Source organism: Equus przewalskii, chromosome 12 (genome assembly GCF_037783145.1).
Source record: "Equus przewalskii isolate Varuska chromosome 12, EquPr2, whole genome shotgun sequence".
NCBI lineage: Eukaryota > Metazoa > Chordata > Mammalia > Perissodactyla > Equidae > Equus > Equus przewalskii.
In genome coordinates this window covers 42,141,552-42,165,405 of record NC_091842.1, presented here as the reverse complement: position 1 = coordinate 42,165,405, position 23,854 = coordinate 42,141,552, and the positions used below count along the sequence as shown (strand labels likewise).

The following is a 23,854-nucleotide window of genomic DNA, read 5'->3' as shown; positions in this document are numbered from 1 at the left end:
TTCTTTTGGGTATAAACCAGGAAATAGAATATCTGGATCATATGGCAATTCCATGTTTAATTCTCTGAGGAATTGCCAGACTCTTCCACAGCAGCAGCAACATTTTACATGCCTACCAACAGTGTACAAGGGTTCCAGTTACTCCACATCCTTGCCAACACTTGCTATTTTCTAGTTTGTTTTTTTTTCTTGGCTGGGAAAGATTTGCCCTGAGCTAACATCTGTTGCCAGTCTTCATCTTTTTTTTCTTTTTCTTTGCTTGAGGAAGATTGTCCCCAGGCTAACATCCATACCAATCCTCCTCCATTTTTTGTATGTGGGACACTGCCACAGCATGGCCTGGTGAGCAGCATGCAGATCCACGCCCAGGATCTGAACCTGCAAACCCCAGGCCACTGAAGCAGAGCATGCAAACTTAACCAGTACACTGCCAGGCAGGCCCCTGTTTTCCTGTTTTTTGTAATAACCATGTAATGTGTGTGAGGTGGTACCTCATGGTTTGATTTGCATTTCCCTGGTGATTAGTGATATTGAGGATCTTTTCATGTGCTTATTGTCGTTTGTATATCTTCTTTGGAGAAATGTCTTTTCAAATCCCTTGCCCTTTTTCTTTTTTTTTTTGCTAGGAAAGATTTGCCCTGAGCTAACATCTGTTGCCAATCTTACTCTTTTTCTTTTCCCTCCTGAAGCCCCAGTGCACAGTTGCATATTCTAGTTGTAAGTCCTTCTAGTTGTTCTGTGTGAGCCCCTCCCCAGCATGGCTACTGACGGACTAGTCGTGTGGTTCTGTGCCTGGGAACCAAACCCAGGCCACTAAAACAGTGAGAGTGCTGAACTTTAACCACTAGACTATGGGGCTGGCTCTCTTGCTCATTTTTTAATTGTTTTTGTTGTTATTGAGTTGTGGAATTTCTTTATGTATTCTGGATATCAGTTTCTTATCAGATTTGTGATTGGAAACTATCTTCTCCCATTTCATGGGTTGCGTTTGCATTCTGTTGAGTGTCCTTTGCTGCGTGGGAGCTGGGTTTTGACAACATGGTTAGGAGGTGGCCCGGCAGAATGACAGCGGGAGGAGGCACTGCTGCCTGAGGGAGTGTCCCTGCCTGTGCAGACCTCACACACATGGTGAGACTACACCTGCATCTACGTGACCATTCCCAAGCCATTTTGGAGCAATTGTTATAAGAAGCTGAGAGAGTGATGACATTTTTAAGGCTTAAGAGAAGAGGAGTTAGTTAAGACTGAGCTTTTAGGAAGTTTCCAGATGACCCATAAACCAGTTGAAGATCTTACCTGTAAAGTAACTGTCCTGCACTGTCCCTGCTCCTACCAACTTCTCTTGGACTTTTCCCCTAAAAGTATGAAAAAATAAAAACTGCAGCTATGCAAGCATAGGTTCTCCAGAGAGCTCTCCAGAGAAATGGTGTCTTAGAAATTACTTTACCCTTCCTAATGCTCCACGCACGCTCCAGTTGTCAGTACCTGGGGGCTACAGTGAACCCAGAACTCGGAAATGCGATTAGCCTTTGTGAGTTCAACTTTAAGATCCGCATGAAGTAGGTCAGAGCAGAGATGCGCTGTTCTCCTGCGGGCGGGCTCGACTCCCCTCCCACGCAGCCTGCCCTGTGGCGGGTGCTGTCAGCGCCCTGTCTAGGCCCTCTGGGATGACACAGGGCCTCCGCCCGACTCCACTCAACTGCAGAGACTGAGCTCTGGTGAGGTGGATCCTGGCAGGCTCCTTCCCACGCATCGCCTTCAGCTGCCCTCTGCTTCCTTGCAGGGATCGACTACAAAACGACCACTATCCTGCTGGACGGCCGGCGGGTCAAGCTGGAGCTCTGGTGAGTCAAGGGCAGTCCGGAGCTGAGGTGCCTGGGGGCAGGGAGTACAGCACTTCAGAGTTATTGCGTGGGGCCTCGGAAGCTAAGTGAAGCCAGTCAGGAATCCTTAGAGAAACAGGAAGGCGTCCTATTTACATTGCACTTGGAATCACTGTTTAAACAGGCCCTGTGTAAACAGGAATGGATTTGCTCTGTGATGCAGAAACCAAAAGGGCCAGAGCTGTTTGTTCTGATAGAGCCCAGCTCTCTTTTGCCCATGAAGACTCGTTTCCACAGTGGCCGCGGCCCCTCTCCTCACCCTTTACTGGGCTACACATTAAGGAGCATTTTCTGGAACCTCAAAATTGAGATGTGGTTCCCACAGGTTTGGGGTTTCCAGCCTGGCATGGTGGTCTCACAGGGTACCCAGGCCTGGGGAGGTTGGCCAGGGTGAGCTGTGGAGCAGAGGGGGCGGGCGGCGGGTACCTCACGGGAGCACGCTGCGGTCCCGTGGGCTGCATCCCCGACCCCCCTGTGTTTCAGGGACACGTCGGGCCAGGGCAGGTTCTGCACCATCTTCAGGTCCTACTCCAGGGGCGCACAGGTAAGCCCAGCAGCGGTGCCACTGCTGTCCTCCAGGGGACGCCTCTCCGTGTGCCTGCTGTGCTCTCAGACCCCGTGGGTGTGATGCTCTCCAAGGACATTTGACATTTGAACATCAGGGGCCTCGGCCGTCAGAGGGCGCCAGGGCTCCACTGTCCAGCTCCGTCCCTGCGGGCCCCTGTGGCTCTCAGCACCAGGAAGTGCCTCAGGAGGCGTGCTGGGAACCTGTGCTATGGGGATGTCCCTCAGTCACCTGGTTCACTAGGAACCAAAAATGACTCCCCTGTCACCCAGGACCTCCACGTGCTGAGCGAGGAGGCTGCCGGGACAGCGAGGCCCATCTCAGGGCTGGGGCTCCCGGGGTGGGCCCAGCCGGTTACTGATCGGGACTGCAGGGTCGGAGCACTGGGCCGCTGCGGGAGGGGCTGCTGCCGTGCTCAAAGACAGCAAGGAGCAGGAGAAAGGGCTGTCCCCTGAGGTTGCCGTGGACAGGCACCCAAGTTGGAGGGCATGTGTGGGGACACTGGGGCAGTCCAGGGTCCTGCAAGGGCATGCTGGGAGGGTGTGCAAGGGCATGGGGGCACACCGGGAGGGTGTGCAAGGGCTTAGGGGCACGCTGGGAGGGTGAGCAGGGGTGTGGGGGCACGCTGGGAGGGTGTGCAGGGGTGTGGGGGCATGCGGGGAGTGAGCAGGGGTGTGGGGGCATGTGGGGGATGTGCAGGGGTATGAGGGCATGCAGGGGGTGAGCAAGGGCATGGGGGCACGCTGGGAGGGTGAGCAGTGGCATGGGGGTATGCGGGGGATGAGCAGGTGCATGGGGGCACACGGCGTGTGCAGGGGCACAGGGGCAGTCTCAGGGGCATGGTACCTCATCCTTCTCTCTCCTCTGGACTCCCCCCGACATGCTTGCACACTGACTAGATCTCTGTGTAATTCAAGGCTGGAAGGAGAGGGGACAAGTAGGTGGGAGAACAGACCAGCAGCTGTAGACTCTTGCTGCTTTGTCAAGTGAGGGCCCTGGACACAAGACCAGTCCTGTCTGTGATGCAGGACGGGCCACAACAGCCCAGGCTTTTGGAATTGCTGAGGAGACCCTTGAGGCCGGCCCTGCCCAGCCCCCGTGCAGGGTCGTCTGCCGGGAGCAGCACACACTCATTCAGGGAGTGGGCACTAGGGCTGTGTGGGGCACGGGCTCCATGGGCTCTGCACTCAGCAGGAGCGGGGACTGCGTATCACCCCTCACTCTGGCTTGGGCTCCTGGGGAGCCCCCAGGGGCGTCCTTGTTGCTGCGAGAGCAGGGCTTGAGGCCTGGCACTCCTCCCCTCTTGCCGGTCTCTCTGCCCCTCAGGATCAGGGGAGGCCAAGAGGGAGAGAAGTCTGTGACAGGTGGTGATGGGGACACCTGGCCCAAGCCTTTCTCCAAGGCCTTCCTGAGCGGGAGCCTCTCAGAGGGTGAGTGGCAGGGGGCTACTGAATGTGGCCAGTGTCCACTTCTGCCAAGGGTGGGTGGGGGACCCCCCAGGCTGGCCTTGGCAGCTCCTATCCTGGAGGCTCCCAGAGAGGTGTGGGCGACGTGCCTCAAGCCGCTAGCTTGGTGGTGCCACCTGCCGGCGGCTCTGTCCCCCAACGTGTGCCCAGTGCTGGGGGCCACAGAAGTGGTGCCTGACCTAGCAGTTCACCGGGAGCAGCTGGTCCTGAGTAATCACAGGGACTGACAGACCGCAGGGTGTGGACCACAGCCTTGGGGCATCTGGCAGCTCCCCACATCAGCACAGAGAGGAGTTAGGCACTGGGAACTGCCCGGAGAGCCCGTGCCCCCTGGATGAGGCACCGGGAGAGCTGGAGCGCACAGGAGCACGTCCACGGGTCCTCTTTTGAGTGGAGGGACTGCACCCATGATGTTGCACATGCGAGGAAGACGGGAAGGCTGTGTTCCAAATGGTGGTGTTCATTGTCTCTGGACAGTAGGATGACTGATGAGTTCTCTCATCTTCCTTTTGCTGTTGAACATTTCCTAATTTTTCTACAATAAACGCATGCTGCTTTTGTAATGAAGAAAAGGAAGAGATATGTGGGTAGTTACCTGGGCTATGAGAATAAAGGCAATTAGGACACTTTGAGAAAGGCCCTGAGAGGTGACACCTGACAGGTCCAACTGTTTGCTCGCTCTGAGGGTGACAGGACAGGCCGCAGATGGGCCTTGCTGTCCAGCTGACAGGCCAGGCATCAGCCAGGTGAGACGCTTACAGGAAGCCAACATGGCGTCACCATGTCTGCGTTCTGTCCAAGACACCCAGCCCGGTCAGTTGTGTGTGTGTTGTTGCTTTTGCTTCATTGATCCTGGAGGTTCTTGTCATTTGTGGTCTGGAGGAGCCAGTTGCAGATCCCCGGCCTGAGTGCAGGCAGCCGGGCTCCGAGCCGAGAAACTGCCCCGGCTGCTCTGGTCTGAGTGGCTTTGCTTCGCCCCGTGTTGTTTGCCTCCTGCTGGGGGGACAGTGAAGAGGTGAGGGTAGTTCTAGAGTCAGTGCGGACCCAATTTTGCAGCAAGGCAGCTCCGTGCAGCCCTTACAGTGAACAGACTGGCACTGCTGTTCCTCCCTGGGGCTGGTGGCGGGCGGCTCTCCTCTGCCATGACCCTGACCTGTCAGATTGGGCAGCCCTGGAGAGGCGGTGCTGGGCAGCAGCTGGCGCCGGCCGGGAGGAACAACCACAGGCTCCCTGACTGACTCGGGTGCACGTGAAGCTTGTGCTCAAGAGGTGGGCTTCTGCTCGCATGTTGGAGCGTTTCAGCGTTCCACAGGGAGGCTCAGCAGGGAGCCAGGTCCCCCCCAGCCTTTGGGCCTGTGGTGACCGAAGTCCATGGAAGCCTCTTCTGTGAGGTGTGTTGTATGTTTATATTTCTATTTTTAAAAAATTGTGCTGCACGTGAGGTTTGGGATCAGTGTTTCTTACCACATGATCTCCTGTGTATCACCCACCCTCAGCACGGATGCCTGCAGCGGGCTTCCGTTCATTTCATCGTTGGCGTGCTGTCTGTCCGCGATGTGCTCAGCAGTCCTGGGGAACACACGTTTAGTTTGTGTCCAGTTTTTTGTTTTATGGACAGTGCTGTGATGAACATCCACGAAGACTGGTCTTTGGACACATCCTCCGTTAGGGCATAGAAGGAGCATTTCCAAGTTGGAGGGCCGTGGACCCCGCCCCCACCCCAACACCATGCCACAGGGCTTTGTTCCCTGTGCCCAGGCAACAGGATGAACTCCTAGCCGTGCGGCTGTTTCTTTTCAGTGTAACTCTGTCGCCCTCCAAACTGGTTTCTGCTCGTTGAGTTCAAGTGGGTCTATCTCCGTTGGCTGCCTCAGGGCAGCTCTCTCCAGGCGTGGCTGTTCCTCCTCAGTGAGTGGCCCTCCTCGGGTGGAGATGGCTCTGCCCCACTCTGCAGGAGTCACCGGGCAGGGGTTAAAGTAATTGCGACCTCCGTCTTAGCAGGACCCAGGGGCTACCCTAAGGCTTCCAGAATTTGGGCTGAAAAAAGACTTGGTGGGACGGGGAGGATGTGAGTCCTGCTCAGGGATGGGTTCCGGCTCCTAAGCCTGCTTCAGCGTGGAGGGTAGGGCCCGAGACAAGCAGTGGGCCTGGGGGCTGTGCTGCGTCAGTGGAGGTGCCTTCCTGAGGCTCACGGCAGGTCACTGCTGAGATACACAGGGCAGGAACAGCCCGAGAGCTGGGCAGCCAAGACAGCCCAGAGCTGAGCTCCAAGTAATTGGTCTCTAAGGGATGTGACGGGAAAGTCCCTGTAGCAAATCCTCTGCCCAGCTGGTGAGGCCTCCACACCAGCTGCTGGAGTGACTGATAGCCTACTCTGCAAGTTTGGGTTGGAAAACCCAGAAACACCTCTGCTCAACTCCCCCAGGTGCCCCCCGGGGAGAGTGCACTGTTGGACAAGGTGTTGGAGATGCCACCCCACAGCTGCCCACCAGGATTGTCCTCAGGACCCATCCTGCACCCTAGCCCCACATGCACCTGTTGTAGTGACCTTTAAATGGCCCCAGGGTAATGCCTGTGATGTGCCTGGAGGAAAGAAGTGGAGAAATGCCAGTCTGTCCCAGCCGCGTCTCCAAGGGAGGGAGGGGGCAGCACTGAACCCACCAGACCCCCAACCATCAGGTGACATTGCTGCCACCCACATGGAGGGCATCCAGGGGCACACAGGGCTGGCCACAGGGAGGAGACGGGCGGAGCTGGCCGAGTCCTGCGCATGGTGCCCCTGCCAGAGGGATAGGGAGCCTCAGAGCACATTTTCATGGTGCTGTGTGTGAAGGAACCTGTACAGTCTGCCTGAAAGCTGGCTGGCTGGTGCTGTGTCCCTGGCCCTCCCTGTGGTGGGAAGGAGCACTCTGAGGCTGGGACTCCCTGCAGGGAACAAGACCCCTTCCGTCTAGGTGGCCCCTCAGCCTCGCAGAGCGTGTGTCTCCCTTGCAGGGGATCCTCCTGGTGTACGACATCACCAACCGCTGGTCCTTCGACGGCATCGACCGGTGGATCAAGGAGATTGACGAGGTAGGTGTGCGCCTGCAGCCACCCCCTTCCAAGGTCACCCACTTCCCAGGGCGCATGTGCTCCCATCCCCCTCAGGCAGCTGCTACGGCCCCTACTTGCCACCCCTCCCGTTGCCCCAGCTCCTGTGCATCCTCTTGCACACTGACTGCCATGGCATTCGAGGGCTGGGCCCCCTGCCCTGAGGGGCCATGGTTCGCGGGGCTGAGCTCCCTGCTCTGCCTTCTGGCCTGGCCCCACCCCATCACAGAATTAATGCTGAGGACTCTGCCTGCTTTGGGAGAGGGGGTACAGCACCGAGAGGGGGGTGGTGCCTGGCATTGGTGCCTCTGCTGAGTCCTGTGCCCCTCAAGCATGCGCCAGGGGTCCCCCGGATCCTGGTTGGGAACCGGCTGCACCTGGCCTTCAAGAGGCAAGTCCCGACAGAGCAGGCACGCGCCTACGCAGAGAAGAACTGCATGACCTTCTTCGAAGTCAGCCCACTGTGCAACTTCAACGTCATTGAGTCCTTCACTGAGCTGTCCCGCATCGTGCTCATGCGGCACGGCATGGAGAAGATCTGGAGGCCTAACCGAGGTGAGGCAGGCCCCTGAGGCCGGGAAGTGCCGAGAGGGTAGAGATGGGAGTGACAGCAGCCTCTGAAGAGCCTCCCAGGTTCCCCCCAGAGCCATGGTTCCTCCCAGGGTCCAGTCTCCTCGAGTTGTCAGGCCAACAAGGTCCATGCTGCTTCCATGATTCACTCTGGCTGAACTAGCTCGCGCCCTGTCTCTGCTTTGTTTGGGGGCCCTGGTGTTACAGGAGGGAACTGTGCGTTACCCCCCAGTGATGCCCTTGTCTGCGGGAAAGCACTGTGGACTCTGACGTGTCCCAGGGCGAGCAGGGGAGCAGCTCCCAGGCCTCCCCTCTGGAGCTAAGCCGTGGAGAACCTGGCTGTGCACTCCCCTGTCCCTTGGGGCCACATCCTGCCAGAGCTGCCAGAGGCCAGGGTGGCTGGAAGCTTCAGTTTCCTGTCCAGGCACTGGGGCAGAGCTGGCTGAGCCCTTGGGCCCTGAGAAGTGGGGCCCCCAGGGCACTTCTGTGGGCAGCTGGAGGGAGAAGGTGGGAGCAGGGCGCCGCCCAGTGGCCGCTTCTGGCAGTGCCCGACATCCAGACCCAGGGAGTCCTGGGAGCTTGGTAGACCTCACTCCTCGACACCGGGCGAGCGTCACTCGTGCTGCCCCCTCGGGGCCTAGGCTCCAGGATCTCCTCAGGCCTGCTGCCCCTGCCCTTCCACGATCTAACCCCCCCTACCCCCCCCCCGCCGCCTTCCCCCCATTCCCGTGGTCTGAGCCCTGTCATCTGACCCCTCGCCCGCAGTGTTCAGCCTGCAGGACCTCTGCTGCCGGGCCATTGTCTCCTGCACCCCTGTGCACCTCATCGACAAGCTCCCGCTGCCCGTCACCATCAAGAGCCACCTCAAGTCCTTCTCCATGGCCAATGGCATGAATGCCGTCATGATGCACGGGCGCTCCTACTCACTGGCCAGCGGGGCAGGGGCCAGCGGCAGCAAAGGCAACAGCCTCAAGAGGTCCAAGTCCATCCGGCCCCCGCAGAGCCCGCCCCAGAACTGCTCTCGGAGCAACTGCAAGATCTCCTAGCGGGCAGGCCGGGCGCCCCCTCAGATGCGCTCTGGGGGCTTGCACTTGGAGAACGCTCCTGCCAGGCACCGGGCACAGCACTGTGTGCAGGGAAGACTTTGGCCACACAGCCCCTCCTGGAAGCAGGGGTTGCACCCAGCAGGCTGGTGGTCTCTGCATACGAGCTGCCTGGGACAGTGGGGGGCTGCACTGCAGGTGTCGCGTGCAAAGTGGACGAACCTGGGACCCCGCTGTGCGGCTAGAAGCTCCCAGGAGGCAGCTCTGCCTGCCCCAGCCTCGAGGGGGCTATCCCTGGGGCCCCGGGACGCCTGGTTCACCTTTCTTATTTATATAGAAGACATTCACCCTTTTTGTACATTTTTAAAGGGCCAGAAGGGAAGCCTCGATGCAGCCACATAGTGAGCCCATGTCAGCTGTGGGCCTGAGCTTTGGGACATTTGGAGAGGGAGGGGATTTGAGGTAAAGATGGGAAGGAATCTGCCGTCAAGGCTTGACTCTGGATTCACATACACTTCACGTGGGCTTGTGGGCTGTGCAGGGGCCAATGGGGACACATCTCAGAGCCCCGGCTACCCAGCCTTTCTGAGCACAGTGGTCAGTGTGCCCACCATGCAGGCCGGGTGGCCATGAGGGTGTGGGCTTTGGCAGCCTGCATGGTGTGGCTACAGCTTCTGGCTCCCGTTGGCCTTCCTAGACGATGTCCCTGCATGTCTCAGAGTCACGGGCTGAGAGCTGGGGGCAACTCACAGGTTCCCAAGTGGAGCGTTGACGTTTCTCAGAGAGGGGGAGGCGGGTGCGCCCCGTACATCCGTCCTGGCTCCCTCCCTCCCCACTTGGGGGCAAACAACCCTCCCTCCATGATCCTGTCCCTTCGGTTACGTTTACATCGGTTGCCACGTGAAACGGGCCCAGCGTCTCCCATGTGCCGATGCAGAGCTGTTTGTAGACGATAAGTGGTCACGGGGCCACCAGGCCCTCTGCAGATCTGCACTGAGTCCACCGCCCACTTGCCTCTGGGAGCACATGGACCCCACTCTGCCAGCTTCTGTTCTTTAACCTGGGTGTGACCCCATAGCTGCTCCTTGCCTGGCGTTGCCGCACCTCCATGAGGTTACATGTCACCAAAACCATTCTAACTGGTTTCTCAGTGATGCCTCTTGGAGCAGCTGGAGAGGTGGATGCCCCTCCTCGAGGACCCGCCAGCCAGCCCTGAGCCGGGGCCTGGCCTCCTGCCCACTTGGCTGGTGACACAGCCACCAGTCACACTGGTGCTCAACTCTACCTCCTGCCCCTGGGGCCCCTCCCTGGGCCTGGGACCCCCCTTGCTCTGGGACTCTTCTGCAGTGGGCGTCCCCCGGGGGCTGTCCCATGCCTGCTGTTCTGGGAGGCGAGGTGGGGAGGGGGCTGTGGCCCGCCTGTGGGAGCAGGGGCACCAGGGACCCTGGCTGAGGCCTGGCCACTAGCAGGTCAGGTGGAGGAGGCCCCGCCCATCCCATCCTGCCAACGAGGCCCCTTTCTTTGGACTTTGAACGGAATCACATGGAGTTTGTTTTGAGGACAAGGATGGTGCCCTCTACACCATATCAACACTACCCTTCGCTGCTGTCTGACACTCGCACTATTCCTGGGCTCATTTTGGACGGTTTTCATTTCTTTGTACAGTAAATGTAACTCAGCTCTGACCTACAGACTGCGTTTTATGTGAATTAAAGTCGCTGGTTTTAACTGGCCGAGTGTGGGTGGGTCGGTGCTTGGCCACAGTAGGTCCTGTGCTGCTTTGTTGGCCTGTCCATCCCCCACAGCTGGCCTCGCTGACCGCTGCTGACGTCCTGGCCGAGGGCCGAGCAAAGCTGCAGTGGCCCCTGCAGTTACAGGCTGAGCTGCGTTTCTCGGTGGGCCAGGTGGGCAGCCCTCCTCAGCCTGTCCCTCCCTGTGATGTGGCACAACAGAAGGCTGGCCGCACACCTGCTCCCCACTGCCCCCGAGGGCTGGAACCTGGCACACCTGCCAGGCATGCTGACTCACTGACGCCTGAGTTCCCTCTGCTATCTGAGGGTGTGAGCATGGAGCTGGGGATGCCTTGGATGACCAGGGTGGATTATCCCCCACAAGTCACCACAGCCTCCAGGACTAAGGCTCTGGAGTCACACCCTAAGCCAGAAAGCCACCTGCTGACGGGGGGTGTGGGGCTTGGCCCAGGGGTGCTGCAGGTGCCCTGGAGGTCAGCTGGGCAGTGGGAGGGGATCTCTCTGAACGTGGCCCCCACACTCGGGGACCGTGGCCTCTGGCTGCAGCCTCGTCCAAAGTCTGGCCCAGTGGCCGCCCATGCCTGCATCCCCCTCTGAGCAGGGCACCAATGGTATCCTCCTACCTGGGACATCCCTTGTTCTCATTCTGAGCAGATCAGGCTCTTATTACTCTGTCTCTTGAGTCAGAAGGTCAGACAGAGGTCACGGGACTTTTCCATCCAGTCTCCAAGCAGCTGCTCCTAGGGCCCCAGTCCCCTGGGAAGGGTCTGGAAGGGCGGACTCCAGGGCTTTTGATCTCGCTGCCCACCCCAACGCCGAGGAGGGCTTCAGCTCCCCTGGAGGGGCTGTGTGTGCAGTCCCTGCAGTTCCTTGAGCTGCTCCTAGGGCGCTTGCTCGGTTCTGGGTGTGTTTAGACGCCCTCAGCCTCTCGGGACTGCACCACCCCATCCGGGTCCATGGCCGGTGAAATTCAGACCAAGCCAGTGAACACACTCAGTTTCTCGGTCACACCAGCCATGCTTCCAGGGCCTGCAGCCTGTGTGAGGCCAGTGCACGCGGACTGCTTTCTCTCTGCCCACCGCTCAGGGATTGGCACCCACCTTGCCCAGTCAAGGAAGGACCTGGACCAGGAGCCAGACACCCGAGATTCAGGACGGGGGGCTCTCTGGAAATGCTAAGTACTGCCCCCCATGGGCCTCCCCCACCCCCATCAGCCACTGATCACCAGAGGAGGGCTCACCCCCAGCAGAAAAGGTCTAGATTTGACCCTAAGACCTGCTGGCAGGTCATGATCCTGAGAAGGGTCATGGAGAAGGTCATGGAACCTTTCCTGGGAAGGGAACAGCACCCCCCCACCACCCCCATTGCTGGGCTGAATGCAGTCTCTGTGCCTCTGCATGGTCTTGCCTGGACATAGTGACTTCCAGGTGACCGGTCAGCCTGGACCTGCTTTGGGGGAGACCTCGGCCTGGGGTCAGCTGGGGTGGGGTGGGGCAGCCAGAGGGATGGGCCAGCCCTGCCCCCTCCTTCCTGGTCCTGAACCCAGGTTGGGAGGGTCTTCCTGGGAGGGTCTGGTGGCTTTGATCCCTGGGCCCTTCCATCTCTGAGCCCAGGGCCTAGAGGGAGGAGGGGCTCCGGTTACAATGTCCCTTCCCCTCCACTCTCCGCCCCTTGGTGACCCTTGTGGCCAGTGTCTCCGTGCTCCTGGGCCTTGGCCCCTCCCCTCTCCCCGCCCTGCGCTGACCACAGAGGGGCCAGGCGGGGGAGGGGCCGGCGCCACATGCACAGCCTCAGAGCGCGGAGACCCGGAACCCACCCAGCCCCTTGCACCAGGGTGTTGAGACAGAGCATCTGCTTTGGGGTCCAACCTTGGGGGCCAGGGAGGGAAGGCCAGGGGATCGGTTGGGGGCCTGCGGGCAGGGGTGCAACCCCAGGCTTGCGACGGTGGATGCCGCAGGCTCGGCAGGGCCTTAGGAGGGACTGGTGGCCACACACCCCCAACCCCTGGCTTGGCTGTCCCCATGCCGGCCCTGAGGCCTCTCCTGCTGCTGCTCCTCATGGTTGGGCTGACCTTGGGGGCCAGCCTGCCGCCGGGGCCCAGGAGCCACCCAGGCATGTGCCCCAACCAGCTCAGCCCCAATCTGTGGGTGGACGCCCAGAGCACCTGTGAGCGAGAGTGCGCCGGGGACCAGGTGAGCATGGGCGCCCCTGCTGGCCCAAGGAGGGGACAGACATCACAGGTGGCCCAGGGCATCTTGGGGGCTCGGTCAGCCTGGGGAAGCCAGACCCGGCCCATCCCTAGGCCTTGTTTGCAGAGGGGACCCTGGCAGCTGCACTGCAGCCCCCAACCCTGGGAGCCCACTTCCTCCTCTGGCTCCCCATACTCTACTGCTAGGGTCGTGCCTGTATATGAGGGTCCCAGGGGACACCCCCAGTTTTTGCCGTCATGTGTCTGAGGATTGAGAGGACTCCCTCACTCCCCAAACCTGCCCACCCAACCCTGGGACCAGCTGTTCTCAGGACCAGAGAGGCAGAAAGGCGGGGCCCGCATCTGGATGCCCCCCGCAGCCTGCCTGCACCACCTGCAGCCGCCTTGAACACAGTGCACGGCCTCCCGGCCTCAGTTTCCTCATCTGTACAGTGGGAATAAGAATAAAACCTGCTTTGGGGGGCGTTGGTCTGCGGACTTGGTGAGGTTCATCAAGATGACACACATGATGGGGTCACTAGGCAAACCCGCTCAGCTTTCCGGAGGCAAAGTGAGGTTCGGGGGGAGGCAGCTGGGGGCTCGCCATCTCCCTCTGGTTGTGCTGACACAGGGTGAGCCCGGGCGGGGCAGGGCTGGGGGACGTTAAGGCACCTGCTGAGCTGCCCCCACCCCCTAGGACTGCACTGCTGCTGAGAAGTGCTGCACCAACGTGTGCGGGCTGCAGAGCTGCGTGGCGGCCCGCTTCCCCGATGGCAGCCTAGCCACACCCGCCCCAGCGGCTTCGTGCAAGGGCTTCGTGTGCCCACAGCAGGGCTCTGACTGCGACATCTGGGACGGGCAGCCTGTGTGCCGCTGCCGTGACCGCTGCGAGAAGGAGCCCAGCTTCACCTGCGCCTCTGACGGCCTCACCTACTACAACCGCTGCTACATGGATGCCGAGGCTTGCCTGCGCGGCCTCCGCCTGCACGTCGTGCCCTGCAAGCACGTCCTCAGCTGGCCACCCAGCAGCCCAGGGCCACCCGAGACCACCGCCCGCCCGACGCCCGGGGACGCCCCTGTGCCGCCCGCCCTCTACAGCAGCCCCTCCCCGCAGGCGGTGTATGTTGGGGGCACGGCCAGCCTCCACTGCGATGTCAGCGGCCGGCCACCGCCCGTGGTGACCTGGGAGAAGCAGAGTGACCAGCGGGAGAACCTGATCATGCGGCCAGACCAAATGTACGGCAATGTGGTGGTCACCAGCATCGGGCAGCTGGTGCTCTACAACGCCCGGCCCGAAGATGCCGGCCTCTACACCTGCACCGCGCGCAATGCCGCCGGCCTGCTGCGGGCTGACTTCCCGCTCTCTGTGATCCAGCGGGAGCTGGCCAGGGACAGGGCCCCCAGTGCCCCTGCCCCGGCGGAGTGCCTGCCCGAGGCGCAGGCCTGTGCCGGCCCCCCCTCCAGCCGTGTCCTCTGGCACTTTGACCCCCAGCGGGGCAGCTGCATGACCTTCCCAGTCGGCAGCTGTGATGGGGGCGCCCGGGGCTTCGAGACCTATGAGGCATGCCAGCAGGCCTGCGCCCGGGGCCCTGGGGATGCCTGCGTGCTGCCAGCCGTGCAGGGCCCCTGCCAGGGCTGGGAGCCACGCTGGGCTTACAGCCCACTGCTGCAGCAGTGCCACCCCTTCGAGTACGGCGGCTGCGAGGGCAACGGCAACAGCTTTGAGAGCCGCGAGAGCTGTGAGGAGGCCTGCCCAGTGCCCCGCACCCCACCCTGCCCGGCCTGCCGCCTCCGGAGCAAGCTGGCGCTGAGCCTGTGCCGCAGCGACTTCGCCATCGTGGGCCGGCTCACCGAGGTGCTGGAGGAGCCCGAGGCGGGCAGCGGTGGCATCGCCCGTGTGGCCCTGGACGACGTGCTCAAGGACGACAAGATGGGCCTCAAGTTCTTGGGTACCAAGTACCTGGAGGTGACGCTGAGCGGCATGGACTGGGCCTGCCCCTGCCCCAACGTGACGGCCGGTGACGGCCCGCTGGTCATCATGGGGGAGGTGCGAGACGGTGTGGCCGTGCTGGACGCCGGCAGCTACGTCCGCGCTGCCAGCGAGAAGCGTGTCAAGAAGATCTTGGAGCTGCTCGAGAAGAAGGCCTGCGAGCTGCTCAACCGCTTCCAGGACTAGCCCCACCCTGCCCTGGACTCTGCCCCCACTGCCCTCCTGTCCTTGAATACAAGCGTGTCCCTGGACCTTGGGGACTGCTGGTGCTGGGCCTCCTGGGGGCCCTGACCCCCGCAGGTGCCCCCACGTGGAGCCTTGACCCTTCCCCCCACCCAGCCTTGTCTCCAGCTGGGATTCCGCCACCACAGTGGGTCTTTGGCTCCAGTCTCAGGTCACCAAGGAGCACCATTTCCCTCCTGGGGAGCTTTCTGGGTCCCTGTAGGAACATAAGCCAGGACCAGCCCGAGGTGGGTGCCACCTCTTGTGGCAAGAGGCCAGGTAGCCGGCTCAGTGCTGCCTCAGCAGTCCCTGGATCCTCCCTCCCTACTCCACTGCCTGAGAGGAGCAGCAGGGTCCAGGACACCCCCAAGCCCTGAGCCCACAGGCCAGACACCTCCTGCCCCCAGTATGGAACCCACAGAGACAGCCTGCCCACCCAGCACCACCCAGAGGAGGCACGGTGGACACCAGCAACGGGCAACAGGAAATGCTTTATTCTCAGCCTTTCAGCAGCCCTGTGGCCACTGGCCAAGAGCCCCAAGGCTAGGCAGGGCCAGTCCCCATGCCCTGGCCCAGGGAGGCAGGGGCTAGAGGTCTGGCACTGTCCCAACGGGCAGACCCCGGGCCGCTGAGAAGCAGAACGTGCACACTTAACCGCTGCACCACCGGGCCAGCCCAGGCACTGTCCCAGAAGAGGCCTCAGTGGGAACACAGGCATGTGGGAGAAGGAGGGGTTACTCTTTCCGGAAAATCAGGCATTTGTTGTTGGCTGGCATGTCCACCTGGGGGAGATGCTCTGACTAGAGAAGCTGCCTCTGGCCCCCAGGGAGACCGCCTGCACCCCTAGTCCTCCCCACCTACCATCCTCTCCAGGAGCAGGCCGCTGGCCCGGCCCAGGTCCTCCAGAAGGGCTGTATCCCGCAGCCCCCACTCAGGGTTCCTGCAGTGGGGAAGGAGGCGGAGTGGTGGCCTAGGGGTTGCCTAGCCCACCTACCCTCCCAGCCAGGCCCCTCACCCACCCAGCTATGACCTGCATCTGAGGGTCTGATCAAAGTCCATGTTACTCTGGGGAGAGACCTTCCCGTTGATGGCAAAGGGCTGTGGAGACAAGGGGACATGGCTCTGCCCACCAGCCACCAACCCAGGGTCAGCCATTCCCCAGTCAGCCACTGGGCAGACTGGCAGGCTGGCAACAGAGGATGAAGAGGACATCCCCCTCCCTGCCCCCAAGAGGGGGGATGGACAACTAAGGACCAGCTGGTGAGCCTAGTGGGTGCAGGAAGACTGGCAGGTGACCAGGGGGGTGTTGGAGAGGGGAGGGTCTGGGTGTGTTTCAAGGGTGACAAGCAGCCAGGGATAGGGCAACTGAAATACTGAGACTGGAGGGAGGGAGCCCAGAAGAGAGGACAGCTGAGGCTGGCTAGGAGCATCCTGCAGGGGAGGCCAGTCTGTGGCAGGAGCACTCACCCCGTAGGTGATGAGCAGTGCCTTGGGCTTGAGCAGGTGTCCTGCTGCTCTGAAGAGCCCCTGGGGGAGAGGAGCCAGCATGGCAGTGAGGAGGCTTCCCCAGACCCACAGAGAGCCCTGGGCCCTGGGCTGAGTCTCAGCCTGACCTCTGTACCTCAGTGCCCAGTCTGTGATATGGGCAAACCTTGAACTTCGCTCCCTCCCAGTGCAGGGGGAGAGTGCGCATGGCGCAGCTGGGTGGCCCCTGGGTGGCTCGACCTGCCTACCCACCTCAGTGCAGTTCAGGGGGCTGATGTGGATCATGTTGATGCAGAGCAGCAGGTCCAGCGACTGTGGCAGGATCCCACCCCACTGCTCCCAATCCCAGGTCACATCCAGGTACAGCGGGGTCTTCACGTTGGACAGCCCCTGGGCCTGAGTGGTGGCTGAGATGCTGTGGAAGCGCAGCTATGGGTGGCAGTGGCCTGTGCACCCATTTCTGACGCCCCCTGCAGCCCTGCTTGGGGGAGGCTTAGAGAGACACGGTTGTGCGGGAGTGGGGGCGGCAGGACCGACCCAGCTCGGCCTGACCCGGCGGCCTGCCCACTTTGACCCCGGGTCCCACTTTCCTGCCGCTCCCCGCACCTGTTCAGGCAGCGCTGGTCCACATCTGACGGCTGCCACTCGGCATGGGGGAAGGAGCGCGCGAAGTGGGCCACATGCTGGCCGGAGCCCGAGGCCACCTCGAGCACGTGGAGGCCACACTGGGCCGGGTCCACGTACTGCTGCAGCACACACAGGATGGGATCCTTGTTCCGCTCGGCAGCAGTGGCCACCACCATCGGATCCATACCGCCAGCCTGCCAGGAGCTGTGGTCCGGAAGCTGTGGTCCGGAAGCCAAGCTGCCGCCCCAACGGACTACGGTTCCCAGAAGGACCTGCTCCCCGTGTTAAAGGGCCCTGAGCCATCAGGACCAGGTCGAAGCGCGAGCCTGAGTCGCTGGTTACAAGCACGGCTCTGCTCAGCACCTGGTTGCTGGCCGTCCTAGCGTTTTCATAGTGCTTATCACTCTCTGAAATTGTCTCATCCGTGCTTGTGAAAATTTATAAAAGTAAACTTCATTTAAAGCAGAGTCAGGAGGCTAGAAGGGGGAGCTCCCACGCAGTACCACTCCCATCAATTACAGACCCCAACAGAAGGTGTCAATAGGAAAATGAGCATCCTATCCCAAACAGAAATCGAGGACCCCAACAACTCAGCCAGTGAGAAACCATCAACACCCTGAATTCTTGCGTTCCTCTGATGGACTTTCATTCAAAACAACCCTTCCTGCTTTCCTCCTTACCCTGTAAAATAAAGTCCCTCTCCTTTGATTGTTGACTTGCCTATGGTCCACCGTCGTATGCAGGTCCTGGATTGCAATTCTTTGTTTTTTCCGGAATAAATTCGTTTTGCTGGTAAAATAACTGGCTGTTTTATTTTTAAAGTCGACACGCTACACCGGGACGGATGGTTCCCCCTCTTTCTGTTTTTCTTTTTGAAATCTCTACTGTCAACAGGGGTTAAGTTTTTTGAGATGGAGAAAAGCTAAAAAACGCCGTGCGCCGCCCGGGAATCGAACCCGGGTCGCAAGAATGGGAATCTTGCATGATACCACTACACCAGCGGCGCTGTTGGGGCACTGTGCGTCTTCGAGCCTTAGGAGGTTGTGACGCAGCCATCCCGAGTGCAGAGACATAACAGCGCATGCGCTGCGCTGCGCTGCCGCCGCCGCCACCACCGCCACCACCAGCAGCCAGGGCAGGAGCGCCAGTTTGGCGGGGTCCGCAACAGTGGGGCATCTCGCGGGGTCGCTTGAGCGCCCAGCACTCGAAGGGAAGGAGCGGGGTTGAGCGACGCGGGTTTGAGGACAACGTGGATTAGGGCCTGCGCCATGGAGACCATGGCAACCGCGGGCATCCGCGAGCCGATGGGGGCGGGGCTGAGAGTGGGCGGGGTGGTCCCCACCTGCGGGGACTGGGCCGCCCTCCCAGAGGGGCCCTGTGATGCTCAAGGCTTCTCTGTGACACTGAGATAACCAGCGCTAGCCCGGGGGCCATGGATGTTACGAGGGGTCAGTGACCCGTGAAGCAAGTCGGAGACCCATTTGCTGACCAAGGTGCTTCCCCGTCTGTCAGCTTGGGGCCCATGTGTCAGAGGGGCCCTGTTCCGCAGGCAGGACTAACTTGTCTCCTTTGCCGGGCACTTTTTCACAACTGAGACCCCTATACCCGATGTCACTCTGCCTGGGGCTCAGAGGATGGCCCTGACAGGACTTCAGCCTAGGATTGCCGTCCATGGGGTGTGCAGGGTGGGACCAGGGCCTGGGGCGTGGGTGTGGTCAGTGGCCAGACTGGGAGGGCAGCCTTGCAGTTTAGGGACTGGAAGTGGTGTAGGGTTGGCTGGTCTGGACAGCGCCCTTGGGAAAGTGCCACTCAGTGGGAAGACCTGCACGCCTCTAGGCAGCCGCCTTGGCATTCCACCTTGTGACCAGCCTCCTCCTTCAGCAGGCCTTCCCGTCTCACAGCCTGAGCTTTCCTTCCCTGCCTCACCTCCTCCTGGTTTGTCAGCTGAACATTTTCTGTGTCTTAGGGTAGAGAAGCAGTGTCCCTCGATGAACATCCCTGTCCCTGACCCCCACCTGCGATGACCAGTGGCCACCTGAGATCGCACTGCCTAGGTACCCCCCCTGCCCACCCTACAGGCACCAGGCTTCCTGGTGGCTTCACATGGGACTCCTGGGCCGGGGCCATCCTGCAATATTGTCATATAATAAGAAACATATATTTGGTCTTCGTCCTGGCACAGAGCTCCTAAAACCCTGGGGATTTCCTGAGTGGTGGGGTGAGAGGAGCACCTGTCATCATTCAGAACAAGCCCCTTTCAACCTGACCCGGGTTTACACCCACAGGTGACTCTGGGAGCGTGGGGGCTGGTTGTCAGGGGAACCAACCATGTGATTAAGGGGTTGGAATTTTCAGCCCACCCCAACCTCTGACCTCTGGGGAGGGGAGAGGCTGGAGACTGAGCTAATCACCAACCACCAACGACTTAATCAATCATGCCTACGTAAGGGAGCGTCTATAAGAAACCCCAAATGAGAGGGTTTGATGAGCTTCTGGGGTGGTGACCACTGGGGGGGGAGGGGCAGGGCGGTTGGCGCTCCAGGTGGTGTGGAAGCTTCTCGTCCCCGCCTACTCCTTTCCTGTGAGTCTCTTCCGTCTGCTGTTGCTGAGCTGTATCCTTTACGATAAACCATAAACATTCTGTAAAGTGTCTCCCTGAGTTCTGTGAGCCATTCTAGCAAATTATGCAAGCGGAGGAGGGGGCCGTGGGAACCCCGATTTATAGCCAGTGGATCAGAGCACAGGTGACAATGTGGACTTGTGACTGGCATCTACAGTGGGGGCAATCTTGTGGGACTGAGCCCTCAGCCTGTGGAGTCTGTGCTAACTCCACATAGATAGTGTCAGAATTGAGTTAAATTGTAGGATACCCAAGTGATGTTTGCAGAAAACTGGAGAATTGCTTGGTGAGGAAAACCCACACATTTGGTGTCAGAGTGTTGTGAATACGGAAAAAGAAGTTCTCCTTTACACCCTGCGTCCTGTAAGAGAGGCGCTGCTTTAAGGAACTGCCCAGATGCCCAGCAGTGTCTTCTGTTTAGCAGCACTGGACCTCAGGTTGATATCCGCCTGCCACATCGTCACTTGGGGCTGGATACCGGCCCTCGGCACTCCCCAAACTCAAAGCTGGGGACAAAAGCAGCTGGACACGACCGAGCACAGCCTCTGCTGCAGTGAGATGGTGTGAGTGTGTGTGAATACACGTGCATACATGTGAGTTGTGTGAGCACACGTTTTCTGGAAAGTCTTGGATGTGTGTCAGACTCACGGAGGGTCCAGGACCCCCTGACATTAGACCCTGTGAGTGTCCTGAGCTCAGTGCTGCCTCCCAGGGTTGTATCTGATTCAGAACCTCTTAATCTCTAGTTCGAGTGCTCAATACACAACAAGCTGATCATGGAGACACGTGCTTGGAGATGGAGAAAGGTTTATTCGAATTGGCCAAAACGAGAAAGTGGGAGGACAGGTTCTCTCAAATCTGCCGTAACAAAAGAAGAGAGGCGGGGTTTATAGAGCTAAGGGGCTTGGGCGGAGGAGTTTTGGAGAAACAGGGGGAATCGTGTTTCTCTCACTCCAGATAAGTCCTGGGGCAGTCAGACTTACAACACCAGCTGGAGGCTGGTTCTCTGGTGATCATCACTTCCTCGAAGACATTGTCTTCTGCGAAACAAGCTCATAAATCCTGGTGACCTTGAGTCACCACTCAGGTTAAACGAGAAAACAGCAAACTAATAAGGTCACCTTCTTTTCATGTACGTCTGTGTTGGGAACCAGGTTGAAGGGGAATCATGCTCTTATTGAATGTTTACAGTAACCCTCAGCTACCCGGCTTCAAGGATGCATTATTGTTGGGGCTGGAAATGCCCCCTTCTGAGGCGGAGTCCAGCTCCAGGACGCCCTCTGGAGGGGCTTGTCTCCCACTGGTGGGAGGTTGTGTGGCGCAGGCCACCTTTCCAAATGAGTGTTTATCCACATTGTAGACTCCCCTGTGCCCAGAGAGCCGTGAGGGGACCTGAGATCGCTGCCCTTCTGCCACAAAGCACACCTCCCTCTGGCCTTGGCCTCAGGCCTCAGGCCAAGACCTGGAGGCACTTCCTCCCGGGAGGAAGGCCCATCCTGCACCGCCCCCCAACCCCCACCTGCCACCTATCTTGGGGCCTGGGCTCCTGGGCAAGGGCCCATCTCCTGCAGTCACGCTCACCCACAATGGGGCTGTGGAGCCTCCCCAAGTGCTGGCCCCGGACCTCCAGAGCCCACAGCAGGGTCCAGCTTCTTTTCCGAGGTCCCGTTCCCTGCGCGCTTCCTCTCTGGTGCCTTCACCCGCCACCCCTTCCTTGGTACACGAGTTTCCCAGATCTGCTGGAACAAATTATCTCCAAACTGAGTGGCTTAACACAACACTTTATTTTCTCATGGTTCTGGAGACCAGAAGTCCAAAATAAAGGTGTCGGTTCCCTCCGAAGTCCCTCCAGGAGGATCATTCCTCACCCCTTCAGCCCCTGGGGTCTCCAGGTGTTCCTGGGCTTGTGGCCATGCCACTTGAGTCTTTCTTTTTTTTGAGGAAGATTGGCCCTTAGCTAACAACCGCTGCCAAGCCACCTTTTTTTTTTCTTTTTTGCTGAGGAAGACTGGCTCTGAGCTAACATCCATGCCCATCTTCCTCTACTTTTATACGTGGGATGCCTGCCACAGCATGGCCTGCCAAGTGGTGTGTTGGTCCACACCCAGGATCTGAACTGGCAAACCAGGCCACCAAAGTGGAACTATGAACTTAACCGCTGCACCACCAGGCTCGGCCTCACTTGGATCCTTGCCTCCGACTTCACGTGGCCTTCTCTGTGTCTCTCTGCCTGCATCCAAACCTCCCTCTCTTTTCTCTTACAAGGCCCGTCCTCATTGGATTTAGAGCCCACCCTAATCAAGTGATCTCATCTCGAATTCCTTGCCTTAATTACATCTGCAAATAAGGTCATGCTCTGAGCTTCCGGGTGGAGGTAGCTTTAGTGCCCCCGGGTTTGGGAATGGGCCAAGCAGTCCCTAGAAAGCGAGTGGTAGGTGCAGGAACCTCCAGCCAGAGCCTCTCCCTGGGGCTGCTGGTCAACCGTCCATTGTCAGAGCCCATCCTCCAGTCTGGGCTGGTGAGCGCATGGATTTCAGATCTGGAAAGTAACTGAGGATGACTGGAAACTTAAACTTCTTTCTCCTTTTACATAAAATTGCACTATTGTGTTTAAGAGCTTTTTAAAGGAGAAAAACAGTACTTGTTTTTATGAGAATGAGTGGGGCCCATGAGATAAGGCTGTTTCTTACCCTGACAACCATTTTTTCTGCGTGCTGAGTCAGGCTCCTCCTTCCCGTCCAACTGCCCCCTTCTCCAACTCCAGGACAGAGTCCCAACCTCACTGACTATAGGGAATGTTGCTAGTGGCAAAACGCTGCCTGGGGGGGCTTCACAGGCTGACCCACCATCGCAAACGGCATACTCCAAGGGAGGGCCAGCGAGGCGAGGGGGCAGAACCTTGAGCTCGTCGGGAGTCGCTGTCCCGCACCAGGCTGGCTGGGGTTCCTGCTCAACCAGGAGAGCCAAGCGGAGCTCTTGGTAGCAGACCGTCAAGATGCTGACCTCTCAGAGGCTCTGGCCATACCCTCCCTATACCCCACCGAGACCAGGCTCTGTCCCCAGGCCAAGGCAAGTATGGTGCTCATAGCCGGGTCCTGGGAGCAGTGAGGCTGGAAGGCCCCTCTGGGACACAGGCCAGGGCTTTGCCACCTGGCCCTCCTCCTCCCTCGGCCCCTCCCTGCTTCCTTAGTGCAGCATCCCTTGGGGACCAGTGCACTCTCTCACTGCCCACCCCACCTGTCCCTGGCTTGTCCTGCACCCCTTCCCTTCTTGCCTGTCAGGACCATTCATGTTCAGCTGCTCCTATCCAGGACCCCTTCTGAGGGCTCAGGGCCCAACCTCTGACCTCAGACAAGGCCTGTGGGGAGGACCAGGATATTATGTGAGGCCTTGACCACCAGAGGGCTTGAGCCAAGGCGGGACCTGTCTGCCTGTTGTCCATGCTGGCCTGAGGGGGCTGACAAATAAAAATGGCAAGTAATAGGATATATTGGAATATATGAGGAAGCCATTTGATGTAAACCTAATTCGGCCTGACCTTGTCTTTCCAAAAGGGCCTGACGGAGGCCGTTGAGCATGCATTGTATATCTGCTTTAGAGATTCCCTATGGCAAGAGCAAAGGCCCTTGAGATAAAGGTGCAACTTCCCTCCCCCTCCCAACGTTGGCGTCTCCTTAAGGATTAAGTATCTTTCCTTGGGCTAGAAACCGATTGCTGCGCTCACCTGTGACCGCCCAGCTGGAGACAATACACTTGCCTCCTGCTACGCCCACCGCCCACCGAGATAGCAGACCACTACCTGCTGTGTCCATCAAGCGCTGTGCAGACAGGGCAATCTTGTGACTATTGTGGGAGGGACATTTCAATCATATGTGAAACACCCTCCTTGGGGGTATATAACCACCCTGTGTACCCCCACTTCTTTGGAGTGCTCTGTTCCTTTGTGGAAAGACTCTCCCGGGTTATGATCCTAAGATTTAAGCTCAGAATAAACTCACCCAAATTTTCATTTATAGATTGGTTATGGATTATTTTCGTCCACAGGGGCCTGGGGAAAGGAGCTCTCAGAGAGCTCCGTCAGCTTGCAGGGACATGCGCTCCCCCACACCAGGGCCTTGCTCCCTCTGCTTGGGACACCGCCCTCCCAGACCCCTTCCCTATGGTGTCTCCCTAGTGTATGAGGGAGCCACATGCTCAAGGCCACCGCAGAGGCCAGACAGCCAGCAGATGATGCAGGATCAGGCCAGCCTTGATACTGCTGTGGGGAGGGACAAGGGATGGCATCACAGGGATGAAAGGAGGGGCCAGCCGGCTAGTAAGGGTCCTGGGGTTGGGACATACTCAGGCCTGGACT

General features: G+C 59.4%; 3 protein-coding genes and 1 non-coding gene across 7 annotated transcripts in view; 2 read left to right on the top strand and 2 right to left on the bottom strand.

Moving 5' to 3' along the window:
• The window catches only part of RAB40C (RAB40C, member RAS oncogene family), a 28,104-nt gene extending 17,802 nt beyond the window's left edge, over positions 1-10,302 (top strand). For all 3 annotated transcript variants that reach the window (XM_070567201.1, XM_070567199.1, XM_070567200.1), the window contains exons 3-7: positions 1,784-1,844; positions 2,367-2,427; positions 6,909-6,986; positions 7,337-7,559; positions 8,340-10,302. In XM_070567201.1, coding sequence (XP_070423302.1) covers positions 1,784-1,844; positions 2,367-2,427; positions 6,909-6,986; positions 7,337-7,559; positions 8,340-8,620 — 704 coding nt within the window. In that variant the 3' untranslated portion in view covers positions 8,621-10,302. The remainder of the gene's footprint in view (positions 1-1,783; positions 1,845-2,366; positions 2,428-6,908; positions 6,987-7,336; positions 7,560-8,339) is intronic.
• Positions 10,303-12,106: 1,804 nt separating this feature from the next.
• Positions 12,107-17,678, top strand: WFIKKN1 (WAP, follistatin/kazal, immunoglobulin, kunitz and netrin domain containing 1). The gene is made up of 2 exons (XM_008507951.2): positions 12,107-12,560; positions 13,254-17,678. Exons 1-2 carry the CDS (start codon positions 12,390-12,392, stop codon positions 14,730-14,732), a joined length of 1,650 nt encoding a protein of 549 aa, XP_008506173.1. The 5' UTR covers positions 12,107-12,389; the 3' UTR covers positions 14,733-17,678.
• METTL26 (methyltransferase like 26) lies at positions 15,241-17,065 on the bottom strand. Of its 2 annotated transcripts, XM_008507949.2 has the most exons (6): positions 16,860-17,065; positions 16,506-16,668; positions 16,236-16,295; positions 15,799-15,866; positions 15,630-15,708; positions 15,241-15,550 (listed from the first exon to the last, which is right to left on the bottom strand). In XM_008507949.2, the coding sequence occupies exons 1-6, from the start codon at positions 17,063-17,065 to the stop codon at positions 15,503-15,505; spliced, it is 624 nt and encodes a 207-aa protein (XP_008506171.1). In that variant the 3' UTR covers positions 15,241-15,502. The 2 variants fall into 2 exon arrangements, with proteins under 2 accessions (XP_008506171.1, XP_008506172.1); XM_008507950.2 differs by lacking the exons at positions 15,799-15,866; positions 16,506-16,668.
• A 137-nt stretch (positions 17,679-17,815) lies between the features above and the next one.
• Positions 17,816-17,886, bottom strand: TRNAG-CCC (transfer RNA glycine (anticodon CCC)). Its single transcript has one exon. It is a non-coding gene; the product is annotated as a tRNA-Gly (tRNA).
• Positions 17,887-23,854: the final 5,968 nt, after the last annotated feature.